The sequence below is a fragment of the Agelaius phoeniceus genome, chromosome Z (assembly GCF_051311805.1).
Source record: "Agelaius phoeniceus isolate bAgePho1 chromosome Z, bAgePho1.hap1, whole genome shotgun sequence".
NCBI lineage: Eukaryota > Metazoa > Chordata > Aves > Passeriformes > Icteridae > Agelaius > Agelaius phoeniceus.
Window position 1 is genome coordinate 70,615,956 of NC_135303.1, and position 19,743 is coordinate 70,635,698.

Here is a 19,743-nt window from a genome sequence, read left to right on the forward strand (position 1 = left end):
GAGGCTTCCAGTCAACACAGGGGAGCAATAACATGTCACAAGCATGGTAAGTGTCTGACTAGGTTTATCCTCACCTGGCCTTAATGAAGTCTGCTCTAGGTGAATTACTTTCAGCCTAGAATAATAGTTATTACTTTAATGGTAATAACTATTGGGTAAACTTTTATGAATGTGCGCCTGAGAGTTGTGGCATGAAAGAGTTAGACATGATAGATACAGAAAATGCTGAACATCATGGCAGTAGTGCCATCTTGTAAGACTGGGCTTAAAGTGGCCTTTTACAGTGAGTCCAGGAACTCCATCATAATTACTGCTCTTTTCATGCTCAGATGGGCAATGTGAGAGTGGTTTTCAAGTGGAAGTATTGGGTTTTCTTTTTTAGCATTGGAGGCAAGGGTGGTATTGGTAAATTCCACTCTTTGAGGGTGATGAACTAGAGAGAGAGTCGTGTGTTGGGGTGTCCAAACTGGGAAGAGACCAGAACCCTATGCTGGGCTTGGCTGCTGGTAATCAGCAAATCAGGTCTCTTGTGCAATGCTGATCTCTCCAAATGTTAAAAAAGTTCTGTTTCCTTCTTAAGCCACATAATTTACAGCTAATGAAGCAGTGAGGGGGTGCAGGAGAGAGTCTATTGCAAGGGATGGTGACATGCTGGGGGAGGAAACCTCCTTGCAAATGGCCTTCCTTACTTTAGATGGCTCCCAGCTGTCACTGCTCTTCTCTCCTGTGCTGTCCTCAGAGTGTGCCTGGTTTTTGCTCTGCAGGGAGAAAATTAGAAAGGCAGAGTTAAAATAGCCTGATACAGTCAGGATGAGTGTGTTCCTTTTTGAATTCAATGTTTGAAAACAGTAGTGGGCTCCTTGGATTGCTTATTGAGATTTGTAGTGGAAATAAGAGCTCAAGGCAGGCCAGTTTCCATGTAAGCATTGGTTAAATTCTCTTACCTTGTAACTCAAAAGGAAGCTGAAAGGTTGAATATTTTGTCTTGTAACATCTTTATAAGGTTTTTATCCTGGATTGCGAAGAAGGTTATCCTTTGTGATCATCTTGCCATGGTTCTATTTTTAGCACAGTGTATGTGGTTTTGAACAGCTTTGGGTTTCAGAAGGCAGAGTGATTCTCTCTTTGGCTTGAGGTATGCATTTGGATTCACCTTCAGCCTTGTGCACCCAGAATTAGCCTAACTAAGTCTTGTGCACCCAGAATTAGCCTAACTACCAGGCAATAGACACTTCAGCTCATTCCTCTTCATCCTGCCCTCTCCTGTCCACCTGGGCACTTAATCAGATTTACCACCATTCACAACCCAGGTTCTAGTGCAGAAGACTTTAAAAAACAGCTGGAGATTTCAAGTACCTTTCATGTGTTAATCTTGCAATGTGTGTGATTTTTCTCTTGTAAGGGAGTAATTGTTTCTGCTTGGTTAACAGTATTAACTACCTGTATTATACTGGCATAATCCTGAGATGATTAACTTCGGTGCTTAAAACTGGCAAAAAGTTCTGAAGCTTGTGTATAAACTTAAAGTTCAGTTTACACTTCAGTGTAGTTTGTTCGCTTACACCAGAGGACAGAAGTATTAAAATGAAATAATCATGACATCACCACTGGGAGAACAAACTTGAAACACTTAGGTTTTTGTGGGGGTGTTTTGGAATATTTTTTGTGTGGAAAAGTGAAGTAAGGAGAGACAAATTCATTTCCTGAATAACAACAAAATGAAACTGCGGTGCTATTGGTAAGCTGTCCTTGTAATAGTGGTCTACTACTCTGCCTAGTAATCTAAGACAAGGTACAGTTTGTCTGTCTGGCTAGTCAAGCATCTGCACAGTGTGGGTTTTCCTTTTGCCCGCAGACCTGCAGAGCATTCTCTACATTTTCCTGTTTGGGCTCCATGAAAGAGATGTAAACTGGGAAGTGAATTGTCTATTTCTGAAGGAACTCTATGTGACAAGTAGCATTATCTCTTTGACATTAAGCCAGGTATGAAGTGCTTTTAATCATAGGCAGCTGATGATGTTGTAATTTTTGAGTAAAGTTTGGTATTTGGATGTCTAAATAGAGTATTGGTCTAGTTCCAATTGAGTTTTTTATTAAAAGTTAATTGGAACCTTTCTGAAAGGTGCTGCATTTGGTGCAGAAGGAACTGGAATCACCTGTTTATCCACAGAATGTTCAGTGTTGAAAAAATTTCACCATTCTTACATTGATCCTCATTTCTGCAAAGTGTTGTGATGCTGCTCTGACAGCACTCCTCTCTTAATGGTAAGCTTAATGAAAGGAAAGTAGTTTCCATGTCAGCTCAGATCTAGGCTCCTTTGAAGGGGCTAGTATGGAGGACGTGGATTCTGTCCTCTTGCCCTGGCACAGTGAAGACCTAATGTGATGGCTTTTCAGGCCTGTCTTTCTAAAAGCTCAGTGGTATTCAGAAATGGACAAGGTTCACCAGCTCACTTTGTGTAGGATGGTGAACAGTGTATAGGTATTGTTGATAATTACCAATTTAAAATTGGTTTGACCAAGTAATCTGAAGTTTGTTAGCTTTGGTGGGAAAATTGCTTCATTTTCATCACTTCAAAAGCTTTTCTTTCCTCCCCACTGGCTCCATCTACTGTGTCTGAGGATACATGTGGAATTTCAGATGTCTTCCAAGTGGATTCTCATGAGTTCATAGTAGCCAGAAATTGCCAGTTGACTCAATACACCTTGAATTGGTGAGGAGCATTCCAAAAATAGCAAACAAAATGAAAGCTTATTACTGGCACGTTAAAAAACAAATGGTTTCAAAAGTTCAGTATACAGTAGTTGTATATTTTTATATCTCTGTTTAAAACTTTAGTTTCAGTTATAACTTTCTTAATTTATAAAAGTATAAAACCTAAGTTTACAGCTGTTTAATTTGCTTAATAATGTTTAGTTCATCACATTTCCCCCCTCCACAGTTCAAAGGCAGCCTCCTCCCTTGTGCTGGTTAGATTTCTTATTGCAATTTTGTTTGAATGTGACAAATGGTATTTGATGCCTTCATGGAGTTGAGGTCTATCAGTAGGCACTGGCCATGATAAAGCCTTTGAGGAAGGAAGCTTCTTAACTCACTGATTTCTCTGACAAAACTTCCTAGTTGTCATCAAGGATTATGGTTGTTATACTTGTTATACTTGTCTTCCTTTGATTTTGGCTACTTGTTTTGTGTTCCCTGCATATCCCCCAGCTCAAGTGTCTGAATACAGCTCCCTGCTCCCACCACAAAATAAAATGGAGTTTCCTTCATTTGGGAAAATGGCAGGAGTGTGAAGGGTCTATGTTTATCCTGTGGAAAACTACAGTCCTGCTCAACCTCTTTTCTCTGACTTCTGCTGATGGCAGGATGACTGGGAAAAAGACTCCTTTGGTCAGGTCTGGTATCAGGAGCTATTCTGGCTTCTTACAAATCCTATCGTGTTCCAGGTGTTAGTGTTCCAACTTTCCTTTAACAGGTGCAGCATTGGTTCAGTTTGGTGCCTAGGTATTGTGTAAGTGATCTGAGAAAATGAAACATAACCCATTAGTCCTTTTATGGAGGCACTGATTTTTATACTTCATAAAATGTGAAGTTTATCTTCTGTGTTGAAAACAGAAGACAAGCCAAATCTGATCAATTGGTTTTGAAAGATACTCTATTCGTTTACAAATGAAGTATTTTGTACTAATTTTTAACCTGCTCCTTTAGAAATGTGTAGAAGCTGCAACAGAGCAGAAAGCTGAGTCACTAAAAGCATCCAGAGGAATTTAATTTTATTTTCATCAACTAATCTACCCACTCATATCTATCTGTGTAAACTAATTACTTTTTTAATTAGGTAGCCTTTTTGATTGCTTATGGAGAGCTGTGGTGAAATTTACTGCTAATTATGCAGGGGCAGAAGGAGGCCTCTGGATTGTTAGGAAAGATGAGAAAATTTTATTTCCTTTTGTTGAAATGGAGAGCAAGTAGTAATTGATACATAAATAATATGCTTATTTTTCCAATTTCAACCTATTCAGCCTCTGTTAACCTTATTACTTGAGGCTCTTTCAGTGGGTTACTGGGTCTGCTTCCATGTAATGTAACATCTACAGTAACTTCAGAACACTAAGAAAACGAAACTGTTGTAGAAGTTTTTTTCTTTCTTTTAAAGGTAATCTTAATGTTGAGCGGTTCTAGAGTGGTGATGTTTGCCCTGAAATGCTGGCTGCTGAGATTTGCTAGCAAGCACTCTGCACAGTTCAAGAGCTGTTTTTTTCACTGTGGTTGAATTTGTGTTCAGAAAACTGGGGAAGGTGGCAATTACGGATCCCTTTCGCCATCACCTCTGAAGTCCTAAGCCCATAATTTGGATTTATTGTGAGCCTCCCGTTACATGTGGTAACAGAGCATAGCCAAGACTGCACGTGGAAGAGAACCCAGAAGTGGTTCTCCTTTGTATTTTCTGTTCAGTGTCCTTAGAAGTGGGTTCCCTGAGAGATGAGATGGGAGAAGGGTTGTTAAGATGGTTAGGCCATAGAGAAAACATTTTCTTCTTTGAACTAAATTTGCTACTTCCCTTGCAGTTTTTTACAGCAGGCCTCACAGTTCACTTCTTACCTTGCAAGTTCCATCCTTCTGATTTCAGCTGCACTGCAAACTTGCTTCCTATCTTTGCCCTGAATTAGCTCATTTGTGCACAAATTAACACATAAAATAAAATGACAAGTGGGAACCTGAAGTATTTTTGACCATTGTGTGTGTTTGATAAGTGTTCAGAAATGTGAATAGGAGATGGAAAGTCAGAAAAAAATTAGTTAATCTGGTCCTTTCATTAAGGAAGACCATTTTCACCTTCTTTGTGTCCTGTGTTGTAATGTGCAGTGCAACATCTGAAAAGTCAGGTAGGTATCACTGAATTGTCTCCTTTGAGGGGACTCTGGGGATCTCCTCTGTGCTGTATTCAAAGTCATTAATTTCAGCTGTGTAACAACTCTATTGTATTTTTGAGTGAGAAGTGTTGTTGAGAAACTATGAATGCTTATCCACCTTTTGATGCTTTTCCCTAATGTGTAAATATGAGGCAGGATCAGTGGTCCCTGTGTCATGAGTGACTGAGCTGCCTGGTCAAGAGAAGACCTCCAGGAAGGCAGCTCAAACAGCCTCCATGGACAGTCTCTTCTAGAGCTTCATTTGTCTTAGTTGTTTCCTAAGGAAGGAACCTGTCAAATACTTTTCCCCCTCATTGTAACTCAAGCTCATTGCATCTTACTCTGTCTGCCAAGAAAAATTTATTATTTTCCTCTGTAATTCTGTTTACGCTTGAAGATTATTACCACTGCTACCCTCAGTACTTTCCAGGCTAAAATGTCTGGATTTGATCCTTCTTTTGCATAGACCATTTTTCAGTCTTTTTCATAGTTTTCACTGTTTTCCTCTCAATCCTTATTTGTTCATCTCTTTTAGTTGCAGCTTCTAGATAAAACCTTTCTAATAAAAAGGGGAGTGTAAAGGTTGTTGGCCGTGTCTTATGAGCTAAACTAATGTTTTGCATGTAATACACTAAAATTCTTCTATATCTCTCAGAAATGGTGTCCAGCATTGACTTTTTCCTATGTTGGTGCAGTAGAAAATTGCTGCTGCCATGTGTAAGTCTGCTTTATTTTCTTATTTAAATGTGTCCTTACTAAAATAAGTATTTTAAATTTTCTCCAGTTTGTCAGGAACCTTTTGTTTTCTGATACTGTCCTTGGAGATACTGAACACCCTTGTATCACCTACATATTAAATGCACAGACTTGCTATTCTACTTCTTTCGTCATAGAGGTCTGTTGAAGAGAACTGTACCTTTTGGGATGATCAGCCCATCCAATTTTAGTAGTAAATTCTTGGTGATTGCCCAGTCTTAAGGAGCTGTGCAGCCAGCCACCTGTCACACTAATGTGGCAATTCTGAGGACCTCAGTCTATTAGGAGGAAGTATGGCTCAGTAATTGAGCCTCTTCCTTGATCTGAACCTCTTGAGTTAGACCAAGGACCCCCACCCCTCATGCCCCAAGTGTTAGAACACAGATTGACTGCAGCTCCCTTGAAAGGTTTCACCAGAGATGGGGAAGGTGGGTTGCCAAAACAAGATATTTGTTACAGGGAAATAGAAAAGCTCTGTGTGGTTTATGCTTTTTGTGGATTTCACCCAAAATACTTGTGTACATTTAGCTCTTTCCTTCTCCTAAAGGATGTTGGCAGTCTGAAAACATGCTGCCTTCAGAAGTTAAGACAGTTCCAGAGGCATCTGGAGACAGTATTTTCAGGTGTGAACATACCTTGATTTTGAAGCTGGCTACTTCCTGTACTACAGAACATGTTCATTTTTAGAGAATTTAGTAGTAGGGCAGAGTATCATCTTGGTCCATGATGCAGTAATAGGGAGCTAGGAAATGGCTTGTACAGAGACATATTAGGCAAACATGAGAAACTACTCACCCTAGAAACTACTGCACTAAGAAATGTTTCTTAGTTTAAAGTTTGTGTGGTAGTTCAAGGCCATGTGACTTTCATTCTAAATGCTGCCTTAAGCCATGTCACAATCCTACTTCCCTTCAGCCACTATAGGTCACACCTGTTTAGCTTTCATATGCATTTTTTGTGGTAGTCAGCAACTGCACATAATTTTTATTTGGGCTTGTTTTCCAGAAGTGTGTATTCTTTCTTCTTCTGAAGAGCAATTTTTATTTTAAACCCTACTTTACCCAGCAGACTTGGCATCTCCCTACACTTCTTTTCAGCTCAGCATTTATTCACCATACTCCACTCAATGGCTGCAAGCAGACTCATGCTGCGGTCTTTCAGCTGTGACACACTTTGTGCACTCCAGCCACCTTTCCCAGTGGAGGTCACAGACTGGTCATTCAGCTGGGTGAATGAGTGTCCAAAGACGGATATTTTCCTCAGTAGCACTTCATATGTGCTGTGACCCAGGCAGTGTCTGCTTGGCTTCTACAGAGACATATTAGGCAAACATGACTTCCATGTCTAGAACACAATGCTGGTAAGAAGTCAGGCATGTTCTCTTATGGAACTGTACTGTCAAAACAGGTTTCACCTCTTAGCCCTCTGTGGTACTGGTCTGGGGTCACTTCAAAAGTAGATCATTCTGACTGATCCAATCAGGAATCTTTTGGTGTTGATCTTCCAGAGCAGTGCTTAACAGTGATGAAGAAGTAGACATTACTCTAAATGTGCTTAAGGTACATAAGTAAGTACTGAAACAGCAGTTTACTCAAACTCAGGCAAATTAACAAAGAATTTTATTGAATATTCAATTTAGCACCACACAAAAGGTACACTGTGCTTTGTGTTGCCTTTAAGAAACATGCCAGAACACTTTCAAACTAGAAAAACTAATGTAAAAAGCTTCCTTGTTTATCAACAGAACTTACTATTTGCTTTAGAGAAGCTACTCTGAAAAAAACCACAGCTTTTGTACATAATGTTTTAATGGTCTTCCAGGCAGACTAAGTGTTGTTCCCTTACCCATTAGTTCCCCTTAACTCTCTTTTGTGTCTTGGGGTTTGAATTTTGTTAAAAAAAAAAAAAATCACTTAGGCCAAAGTGCTCTCAAGAAAAGCATTCAGTCCAGAACTCTTATTAGCAGATGCAACTCACAATACACTAGTCACCTGCTAAATCCTGTTTCCCGAAAAGCAGAAGAATTTTGATGCATGGAAGTTGTATGAATTGGGCTCAACTTAGTGCCATGCACATTGAGAAAGATCTGGAGTCAGCTTTTGCCTTGGACTCAAAAGTAAACAAGGAGTACATACTTGATAAAACTACAGAAAAATTGCACCATAAAAAAAAGGTAGGTGACTGGGAAGGGTTATTTGCTCTACCTTCTCTTTCGGTATAGATTTTTATGCTGTAATGTATATTATTTCAAATATAAGGTGCTTCTGAAGCCCATGTTGGGATTGGAACTAGATGGAACCTTTCCAACCCAAACTATTTTATAAAGATGTTTCATTCTTAAGTAATTAGTGGTCCCTCACATAGCCAAACTTTGTTTCTTAGCCTGAACTGTTCAAATTTAAGTTCTCTATATTAACTAATACACTTACTTTAAATGGGCTTTATTTTTCTTTTTTTTTTAATTGAGGTGAACTGGAAATATATCTATTTTGCCCGAATATGGAACACACAAATGTTTCAGAATATTCTTTATTTGATGCACCTTGCAGTTAGAGAAAGCTCAGTTTGCATAAAGGGAACTTTAGCAAGTCAACAAAAGTAGTAGAGCCATAGTCAAATGAAACTGTGGAATGGACCCCGTGCTAATGCATATAAGGAGAGAACTGGAAAACAGCTAGGCTTCCAGCTTCACTGACTCCAGTATGGAACGTGCTTCTTTATACTCTTCAGCTTCTTCCAATTCTTTTTCATTTTCCTGTAATCAAAAGCAACATTTTTGAGTACCCTGAAAATAACTGTTGTGGTATTAAATTTAAGAAGGTAAAAACTGCTAACAAATAAGGAGAAAGCTGAGGTACTCTACAATATTTCTGTCTTACTGGTAGCATCTTCTTACAGGTCTCAAGTGGATGGACTACGAAACGGGCTGGGAGAGCTGAGTCCCTCCCGCTGTAAGTAAAGATCAGGTTCACGACAACCTGAGGAACCTGAATGTGAGTTACCTAAGTCTGTTGGACCTGACAAGATGCTTCCCAGAGTCCTGGAGAATTGCCTGATGGAGTTGCCATGCTCCTCTCCATGACATTTGAAAAGTCATGGCAGTCAGGTGAAGTCCTTAAAGACTGCAAAAAGGGAATTATCATTGTGGACTATATGGTCCCCCACAATATCCTTCTCCCTAAATTGAAGAGAAGTGGATTTGATGGGTGGGCTCTTCACTGGATAAGGAATTAGCTGGATGGTCACAGCCAGAGAACTGGTCAGTGACTCAATGTTTGGATGGAGATCAGCAACCAGCGATGTCCTTTAGGGCGCTGTATGGTGAACAGTGTTATTTAATATCTTCATTAATGACACAGAAAGTGAGATCCATAAATGCGCAGAAAACACCATCAGCTACTCAAGCTGAGTAGCTCAGCTGATGCAACTGAGAAATGGGATGCTATCCAGAGGAACTGGACAAGCTTGAGAAGTGGGCCCATGAAAAAATTCATGTGTTTTAACAAGGCCATTGTGCAAGGTGCTGCCCATGGGTCAGAGCAGCCCTGGTACCAGCACAGGCTGGGGATGAACAGATCCCAGCAGCCCTGCCCAGAAGGAATTGGGGGTGCTGGTGGCTGAGGCTGGACATGACCCAGCCATGGGCACTCCCAGCCCAGAGAGCCACACGTGTCCTGGGCTGCATCCAGAGCAGGGTGGGCAGCAGGGCCAGGGAGGGGATTCTGCCCCTCTGCCCTGCCCTGCTGAGACCCCACCTGCAGGGCTGCATCAGCTCTGGGCTCCCAGCACAGGAAGGACAGGGACCTGCTGGAGGGAGTCCAGAGGAGGCCACAGAGATGGTCAGAGAGCTGGAGCACCTTCCTTTCTGGACAGGCTGAAAGTTGGGTTTGTAAAGCCTACAAGAAAGACAGGGACAGACTTTTTAGTAGGGCCTGTTGTGACAGGACAAGCAGTGATGGTTTTAAACTAAAGGAGAATAGATTCAGGCTAGATAAAAAGAAGAAGTTTTTTACAGTGGAGGGTGGTGAAGAACTGGGACAGGTTGCCTAAAGAGGTGGTAGGCATCACATCCATGTGACTCTAAGCAACCAGATGTAGTTGAAGATGTTCCTGGTCATTGCAAGGGAGTTGGAACAGATGATCTTTGAAGGTTCATTCCAACCCAAACCGTTCTATGAAATGAGGAATATATAATTTTTGAAAACACACATTCTGTGTTACTCAAAGCACAGGTAAATTCTTTTGTCCTGCTTAAGGTCCCAGATAATGCCTGTCATATGCAAGTGGATTTGACCTATGCATACCTTTATTTGATAAGTGTTGAATATCTAAAACCAAGGGATGAGTAAAAACAAACTTCAGATTAAGAGTACTCTTAGAAAAATGCTTAAGTAGACTGACAATTGAAAAACATACTAGGATACAGTACATTTCAATAAATGCATTGAAGGTGAGCTAAGCACAGAAAGAAACACATGAAGACTTCCAAATTCTTAACAGCAATAATAACTGTCCCCATTCCTTGTTTTAGGTTTGCATACTATGGATCAACAGCACCATTTTTGCACACCACTGAAATTTAGACTAACTGTTCAGTAACTAGATGAGCGACAAAAGGACCCTAAATCCTGCCAGGTACTGAGAATTTATTTTGGCCAACAGTAGAGGCAGACTACCTGAGATTAGGACACCTTGACTTTTCCATTAAAAAAGTATTTGCATTTTAGCCATCACTATATCTGGGACATAATTTAGGATGTTTATTTTTAGCCTCACAATACCATTTATTGTGCACCAACATGTGTAGCTGAATTCTTGATGAGAAGGCAGCTTTTAAAATAAGCATTATCATCTCCAAACATAGTATAGGTTCAGTGAATCTATTTGTACAACATACTCTTTATTCCTAAAGGTATTTTTATCTTAAAAAGCAGGGCAGTACTGCTCACTTCATAAAACATTAAGCAATATTCAGCAAGGACTCCTCTGACTTGTCCATAGCATAATAGGAGTAGTAACCAAAGTACCTGACAATTTCAGTTCTGTACAAGCATATTATATACATTTATACTATCTATAAAACCTAAAGTAAGTGAACTGATTTTTCTGATGAGGGAACTAGGACAGGAGTTCTGAGTCCATTTTCACAGTCTGGGATAAGTGTATGTTCAACGTACATTACATTAAGGACAGCTTCTAACACACACACAAAGTCTCCACAGACTGAAGACCAAGTCTGCAAAGACTGCTATCTAAAGCAAAAACTGGTATCTTATAGGATGCTGGTCTTGGGACCTACAGAAAATTCTTTAATCCAGTTTTTATTTGCTGCAGTTGTTTATCCAGGAACTGCAGCACTTCTTCATCAGTTGGGGTGTGATGCAATACTCACTAGTAGTTGAGTAAGCTCTGCATGTGCAACTTCTAGTCTGCGTTGGCAGTCTGGAATCATCATTCGTGACTCTTGTAAGATCTCGATCTGTGAAAATCAGAAGACAATGAAATTAGAATATGTTCCAGATAGAAACATTATCTTGTAGGATAAGTTTTTACTCTAAAAAATCAGCAATCTAGTCATTATCTAGGAACTTCAGAACAATTGCACATATCTTCTGAATAGGCTTCTTTTCTTAAAAGAATTCACTTAGCATAATTGCTTAAAACTCCGTTAATTTACAGCACATTTACTCTATGCATAACTGAATATCAAGTTTTAAGTGCAAGACAGTATTCAGAATAATCTTTCCCTTGGCCAAAAAGTACAGCTTAGTAAGGTTTTCAGCAGTTGTTAAAAAGTCTATTTAGAACAAACTTTCTCCTGCTGTCATGAAGCAGCTTCATCCAAAAGGGGATCAGCTGGTTATATAAATATCTCCTGCATCTTTTGGGTAATAAAGAAAAAGAATGTTCAGATAATACCCCATAGAGATAATTACTGCATGAAAAAAGTTATTGAGTTATTGATCACATTGTGTGCAGACTGCAGGAGGCTCTGACTGAAAGACAAAGGTAAAGAAAAATGAAAAGCAAAGACCAGCAGGCTCATATTTTTGATGCTTATCATGCATAAAAAGTTATTACATATCCTTGTGCTTCATTTTAGGAGAAAGATTATTCTCACCATGCACTTTGAACAAAATTACTAAACTGGCACCCCACTGAATCTGAAAATCCTGCCAACTCCTAAAGAAAACAACGTCAGTTTTAAGAAAGGGAACATTTATTTCACGGAGCATTTCTGGATCTGAACACCAAACACTGAGAAGAAAAGATGTGCAGAGTTGTTCAGTAACGTTAAATCTATTTAGGAATTAAAATCTGTTAGATATTTAGATATGAAATATCTCCATTCAGGATAACCTGCAACAGAAAGCCTTCTCTTTAAATTGCTTTTTTCTTTCTGCCATTCCTATGTGGTATCATCCTGCTAGTATTAATGCTGCTGTATCAAAAAGTCATTGTAAAAAGATGTTAAGCTGTAGTTAAGAATGCATTTATGTATTCAGAAAGGCTTTGTGTAACAAGATATTATCAGCAAGTTTTTAAGTGTCACTTAAGACCATTTGGTTTTGAGAGAAAAAACTTTAGTTTCTAATTTTACACTTTAATCAGTCAATGTAACAGCCATAGAATGAGGTGTGCCATAAACTGCATGATATGATGCCTTCTGCTTTATGTAGTAGAATACCTACAGGAGTGAGAATATCCAGTAATTACTTCCTTGTGCCACACAGATATGAAATATTTTTGTGTTGTAAAGCTTGTTAAACAGATAATATGAAATTAGTAACTTATTTGATATGTGCCACTAGAGAAGCGACCTGGGAAGGCATGTAAATCTTGACTCTGTAAGCTATAGTCCTGCCTGCTCTAAGAAATAAACAAATCTACCCAAATAATTTGATTCAAAACAATATTTGACTGATTTCCAAATGGCTACCCAAGTTTTATTTATATGTGCCAGTGGTGCAATGATAAATAAAAATCTGAAAGATGGTAAGTCCTAGAACTATATTCAGTAAGTGCAAACAGCTGGAGACTGTTCCGGGAGAACAGGAATTTTGTGCACCCATTATGATTTAACTTCTGCATAAACCAATTTCTTTTCAAAAAATGCTGATAATCTCAGATAAGACTATTTACTTTTACAAATATACATAGTAAAGTAAAAAGTTCAAATAATTATATAAGCTTTTTGACTGGATTTTTAAAAGTGTTTATTCTTTAAATTCTATAAAAATTCTGCCCAAGTTTCAGACGGAACTGTAAGGGTGCCAAGCACGATAGCCACCCAAACTCCAATGCCAGGCACTGCAGCCATTTCCATCCCTGTGACATGCACTGCAGCAACTCAAATTCCACTGACCAGACCAGAGCAATTCCAACTCCAGCTAAGACTATTATTCAACCCCAGCCAGCAACTAAGTACCAGGCAGCAGCTCACTTGCTCCTGCCCCCAGCCTAGTGGGGAGAAGACAACAGGAAGAAAAGATAAACCTTGTGGGCTGAGATAAGAACAATTTAATAACTTTTAAAAATGCAGTAATAATAATGAGGGAGGGAGAGATATTAGTTTTATCAGCTTCAAAAACCAGAAGCAGAGTATGTTGATTTGGGTTTTTTTCCCAACTGACCCACATCTAACCAAGAGATTTATAGATATGTAGATCCAAATAATTTGAAAGCAACAAAAAACTCCACCGCAAAATAAAACAAAAAACCCCCAACAAATTCCATAGGGTTCTCCTTGCGCTTAGAAGGACACCCTGATATACTACTGGGTCACAGGTTATAATGCCAGTATTGTTTCACGTGAAAAGAGTGGTGTTCTGAACAGAAAAGGTAGGCTAGAAACCATGACAAATGTAAATGTGTCATATATGTACCAATTACATACACAAAAATTAATATATAGTCTAGCTTTTAAATACTGTCACATAATCACTTGACTGTTTTCTATTGCACAGATAATCCTAACAGTATGGATCTACTCAAAGATGGCAGAGGTAAGGAAAAGACACGTAGAAAATTGTTTGCTAAAACAAGTGCTACTGGTTTGAACTACTTTTCCTCAAAAAGTCTGTAAAGCACTTGGAATCCATTAACTAATTACAGCCACATCTGGTGGAAGGAGAGGGACTAAAAGAAAAAAGTAACCTCTAAGTATTACAAAAACCAAGGTTCCAAAATTTAGTAATTCCACTAATAGCACACAATAAATAATCATGCTAAGGCTACTGGTAGGCTAATCCATATTTGTAGCTTAAATCCACACCATGGCAGTACTTCTCATCTCAGCAGTAAACAGGAGTAGTATCAAGGTACTGGGCCTTGGTAATATCAATGTACTTGGCCAGGATTGTGGTGTAGGGATCTATGGAGTAGTACAGCATAGATAACGTAGCAAGAAGCTAGGCATAGGGAACTCAAAGGAGATACAGCATTAAGGTGAATATGGGCACAAAAAAAAACAAACCCATAAATGCACACAAGAATTGTAGGAAACACAATTTTATGAGTTCTACTTGCTTCCAGGCCCAAAAGAAGCTTGAACCATCCACAAATACAGGATACAACAGCACACTTGCTTTAGGCAAGTTGTCAAATACATTCATCAAAAGACTCCTGAAAGACCTAGCAATAAAAAACTGGGAAACACAGTTTGGTTTCTACAGTGCTTGAGTGCTTCAAGAAATGGCCATGTGTCAACAATGAACTACCTACCACCTCTAGCATGAAAACTGATGGAGGAGGAGAAAACCCTCTAGATGTAATACCTTGGTATTTCAAATGAGTTTTCTTTGCAGCTCCTCTCAGTTAAGATCTAATCCTGTTTCTTCTAAAGCAGATCACTTTAGGACATTAAAGACATAAAGTCTAGAATCCAAAAGGTACTATATCTGCCTAGATAAGAAGGAAAACACTCTTTGGAAAACAGAAGGGGAAAAGGAGGATCACAGTAATGCCTCTTCATAATTTGGTTTCTTTCATAAAGTTTGAATGCGTCTTTAATACCAGGTCTGTGTTAGGGATATCGTATGGTATTTGGTACAGAGAATTCCAAGTTGCTGGCTTTTCGGCAAACAAACTGCGCTTTTGTTAAGGATAGTGTCAAAATATATAAGGAGAAGCATTTGGTCTTCACTTGCATTTCCACTGCAACTTTACCAAGGATCTAGAGCTAGAATTCATTATATTAAACAAAGATCATCTATTCTTAGGGGGCAGAAAAAGTACTTATGCAAATAATCAGACTGATGTAAAACAGCACATTTAATCTAATCTTGCTCAATCTGTGAGAAGAAGGAACTTTGAACCAATCAGGTGGGTGGTTGGAAAGAGCTAAGCATGTAAAAAGCCAACTAACCAGAACATTTCTTTGAGGCTAAAAAGACATTTTAAAAGTTCTAGAACATTACAACCTGCCTTTCAGCAAGAATCCATGAATAACAAGATCAGCAGCAAATTACCATCTTTCACATTATTTTCCGAAACAGCAAATAATTTCCAAATGCCTGTCTTTTTAGCTGTTTCAGAAGGTACTCTTTCACTCAACAAAGCAAGAGAAATATTGCAGTTTTCACAAATACTGGAAAAAAACTGTATGAGCAAGATGTACTTTATATACTCTTAAGTACTTTTGACACGCAGAGATTAAATTCTGTGTTAAATCCACTGGATTTTTAATTCATCTAGAAATAACAAAACTTAAGAAGTAACTTGGAACTGTAGAATTACATTCAAAAAATGGAAAATTTACCACCCACTTATCAGTAAAAATGTTGCCAATTAGCAAAACCACCAGAGTATATCTACAATCCCAGAGAGAGGAAACACAGAGTTGTTGCTTTCCCCCAGCTCACATGTCTCAAAATAAAAGCATGAGCTGTGAAAGGATATTTATTTATATATGAACATCAACAACCACAGAAACACAGAAAGCTACAAGTTTCTAACATTAGAGTTTGCACTTGAATGATACTGTGTGAAAATTCTCTATTAAAGTAGTATTATGAAGTCCTGTGGAAAGTCTTCATGTATTGAGAATTGTTATAACTGAGTAGAAACTAAGACTTCATTAAGACAAAATCAGTAGGCAGTTAGAACTACACTACTTCTTGCTACCCAGAGAAACTATAAGCAGAACTTGCACCTGGTGGGATAAATCAGAAGTATTTTAATATTTATTACCACAACGAAGTCTTCTTGCAATGGAATCTTCAGCATCTAACAGCATTGCAAGAAAACTGTCCTTTTTGTTTTCCTGGTATTGAATCTGCTCCTCATTAAGCAAGTCCTTCTGGACAGTTCAGGTGAGGGCTAGCATGTAACAATTGCCAACCATCCCAGATGGTCACTGCCTCAGCTAGAGAAGACTTGAGTCCACTGGAACCATGAGTTGTCCCAATGCATAAGGAGTTACGAGAAAAATACTGAATCAAAACCTATTGTTCTAAAAAGGGACTGATCCCTCATTACAGACCAGACATACTCTAAAGACTACATATGCTGTAAGAATGGTATTTTCCACTTTAAAGTGAAATTTTCCCTATTCACTTTTGTATGTAAAACTGTATGTTCTGAGCTATAACTAGAAAGCTAAATGAAAACAGTACTATATCAAGAGAAAGTATTGCTTTTAGGCTTTTTAAGAATCCCTGCCTGAACTCTGGACTGATTTGTGCATGTATAGAAATACATAAATACACACACACACAGACACACAGACACACACACACACATATATGATTTAGTCAATACCTCAGCTAAACTAATAGTTAAAACTATTCTCCTAGTCTCAAGTAACTGAATTCATTCCCACCCTCCAAATGTTACTTTTCATTACCAAGATAAAGATTACAACTGTATTTTAAGAAATTAGAGATTAACTAGAAGCAATTCTTAAAATGGGTAACTACAGATATTTTTTCTGAAAATGATCTCAAAGTCTTTACTGTATCCAAAATATTGTTCTGAGCAAACTCTCCTGGAACCATATAACTTTCTTTGAAGTCTCCAAATTTTAATAACCTAAAATAACAACTTCCAGAATGCAAAGTGTGCTGAATAAACAAGAAATGAAAACGTCATTGGAGAATCTGATTGCTTTCAAAGTGGATCAGGCAATTTCTGAATGAATCAAGACTGTTTCCTGTGAAGGCTTTTGTCATTGGTCTCTAGAAAGACTTTCAAGTAGTAGGTAACAATTTCAGCAGAAGTTCACAGCCATCACTGGTTTTGACTTTCATGATATCTTGCAGATCACTGTGGAAATACCATGATACAGTCAAATAATCTGATGAATGGACAAGACTAAAAATAGGAATTGAACTCATTAGTTTTTGTTAGCACCAGATCTTCAGAAAGGCTGTTGTTTTGTACATCTTCAAGTCTCAGTCTGGTGAGGCAGAAGACGAGTCTGCTCCATAAATACAAATCTTTATTTGTACACAAATTCTTTGTATTTCATTCCCATGGCATAATGAAAGCAAGGCAGGACATAGATATATGAACTGAAATATGAATTTACTAAAAAAGTTGGTTTAACTTTTTCTAGAAAGGCTTTCTCCTATCTTTTGCTAATTTTGTATTTGAATTTTGTTTAACCTATTCTTCCATTGTTTAAAAAAAAATACAGGACTCCAGAAGGTTATGTTTATTACAATTAAGTGAAAATAATTTTAGTACAGTTTTGATTTCTGTGAAGATTTGAGATAAAACATCTTGGAAATACTTGGACAAAAAACATTATCAAAAGATAACATAGTTAGTTGAAATAATATGAGGACCACAGTGAAACACAGACATTTCACACTTCTGTAATGAATAAACACCAATCTCCCAAATCCATGATCCTCTTGTGGGTAGATGTGACACTTTTTCTCCCAAAAGGGTATGTACCAACTGTCTGCAACCACTATCCTTGTGGTAAACCTTCCAAGAAAAAATGTAATCATACTAACAGTGACACTACACTGTACTCTTGAGCAGACCAAAGTACAGCATGCCCCCTCCTAATCTATGACTTCACTACAAACTCCAGCAGCTTCACACTGCTTTCTTTCTCTGAGGTTTGTGATTTTACCAAAAGGATACTAGTGAGTAAAAAAGGATACTCAAGAGCTGAAATGTTTCCCCTTCATATTAAATACTGGGCATTCTCATTTTGCTCTAACATTTCCAGTTAGCAGCAAGTACTTGGTTTACCTACATCCACTGAGACCATGTATTCACTACAGGTTCTCCGTATTTCCAAGAAAGAGTCCATGATGGCCTCACACAGAGTGAGTGACAGTCATCGTGACATAAAGTACTAAGTAATCATATACATATATATAAACTATAATCCTTGCAATTTAACACCTTCAAGAAATTTCTATGGCTGTTTTTATGTCACAATTATAATCTAATATTTATATAACATGAGTCTAGAAAAAAGTACAGGAGATTCCTCTCTCTGAAGATGACTATGATTAAATGAAAACCAATAAGGATTTTATAAAACAAGATCTAGGAATAGTTTACCTGCTTCTTAATTCCATAATCATCGCATGCTTCAGCTTTCATTTTTTCAATCTTTTCTTCTTGCTGTTTCGCTTCTTTTTCATACATAATTTTTTCTTTTGCCAGCCTGCAATTAACAACCAAGTCATTGTGTTAGTCTCATTCTATTACAGTAAAAAGTAACATCAGTGAAAACAGCCCCCCACTCAAAAGTTACAGGCCTGGAAGATAATATGCAATTTTATAAAAAAAGGCTTTTAACCACTGCAAAAAAACCCCTGTATCTAGGAAATGATAAATTTAGCTATAATATAAAAAGAGTATTTTCTTCACTTGTCTTGATGCCGGTTTGGGGGTCACAGACAAAGTAACAGTTCCAGAACTTATATTCCAACAATTTTCTTTATTTCCTGTCTTTCAAAGGAAAAGGAATCCATGTCTTAATCATAATAATGGACCCATACTTGGGAGCAGGATGCTTTTTGCTAACAAGCATAAATTCAAGAGCAATAGAAATAAGTTTGAAGGTCAGAGGAATATTAAGCTAGTCTAATATTATGTCCTACTGTAACTATTACATTGCAATCCCATTATTAAACTTTAGTATTTGTTACTGCAATTTTGCTGTTGCATCTCCCACTTTATCACATGTATTCATTAGGCATATCTTAGATTATGCAATACTAGATATGAACCAAAGCATCTTTCAGGATCTGAAAAATACTGGAACAGTTTCTCTTCAGCTAGATCAGGAGCAGAACAAACATGGAGATACTTCTGCAGACCTGAAATCGTGCTGAAAAAAATCCTTCCCCAAACAAGGGTAAGATTGACCTATATAAGATTGTTTGAAGGTAATTTAATATCCAAAAGAACATAAGCAGATTCAAGAAGCAAAGAATATATTATACAATGAAAAGAGAATAAATAAAGGTCTAGTAGGGTCTAGTAGAGAGCTTCATGACCACATTAGTGCATCAGTGTTAATTATTTCATCATTTGTCACAGTTAAGCGCCCTACTAGGAGTGCTGAGAATGGATAGAATACTATTGGGGTGTCAAGAACCCCTGTGAACTGAAGCTGCCACAAAACCACCACTGCAGCTGTATGACAAAAAAAAAAAAATCCAATGAGAATATACTGATAATGCAACTGCTGGAACTCTCCCTGTTATTTACAAGAGTTTATTTGCTAAAATAGCCCTAAGCCATGGCTCCACAGCAGTCAGTCTAGGTTGGGCTGTAGCAACATGCACCTGAACTTGCTTCAGTCCTCATGGAGCCACACAGCCAGAAAGGGCTGTCAGCCTTACAAAGCATCTTCAGCTGTGTGCGGAGCATGCACTCTGGGTCAATAGACCAGGCCATTTTCTACATGTAAGCCAAGTACCAGCTTTGAGAAGCAGAACTGGAGAAAGACAGGAACCTAATTACTAATAATAAAGACACTAAATGAGTGGCTGTAATTCCAACTACTGGAACTAGTTCCAGTATTAGCATCAGTAAATATTGATTTAATAGAGGATGAGTTAATTGTTTGATCAAGGTTACCTGATTTAATTCCAGACA

The 19,743-nt window shown here is 38.1% G+C and overlaps 1 protein-coding gene across 1 annotated transcript in view; it reads right to left on the bottom strand.

The window, feature by feature from the left end:
- Positions 1-7,267: 7,267 nt before the first annotated feature.
- Positions 7,268-19,743, bottom strand: part of TBCA (tubulin folding cofactor A) — a 26,322-nt gene continuing 13,846 nt past the window's right edge. The window contains exons 2-4 of the mRNA XM_054652747.2: positions 18,196-18,301; positions 11,063-11,149; positions 7,268-8,425 (exon numbers count right to left, since the gene is read on the bottom strand). Coding sequence (XP_054508722.2) covers positions 8,345-8,425; positions 11,063-11,149; positions 18,196-18,301 — 274 coding nt within the window. The 3' untranslated portion in view covers positions 7,268-8,344. The remainder of the gene's footprint in view (positions 8,426-11,062; positions 11,150-18,195; positions 18,302-19,743) is intronic.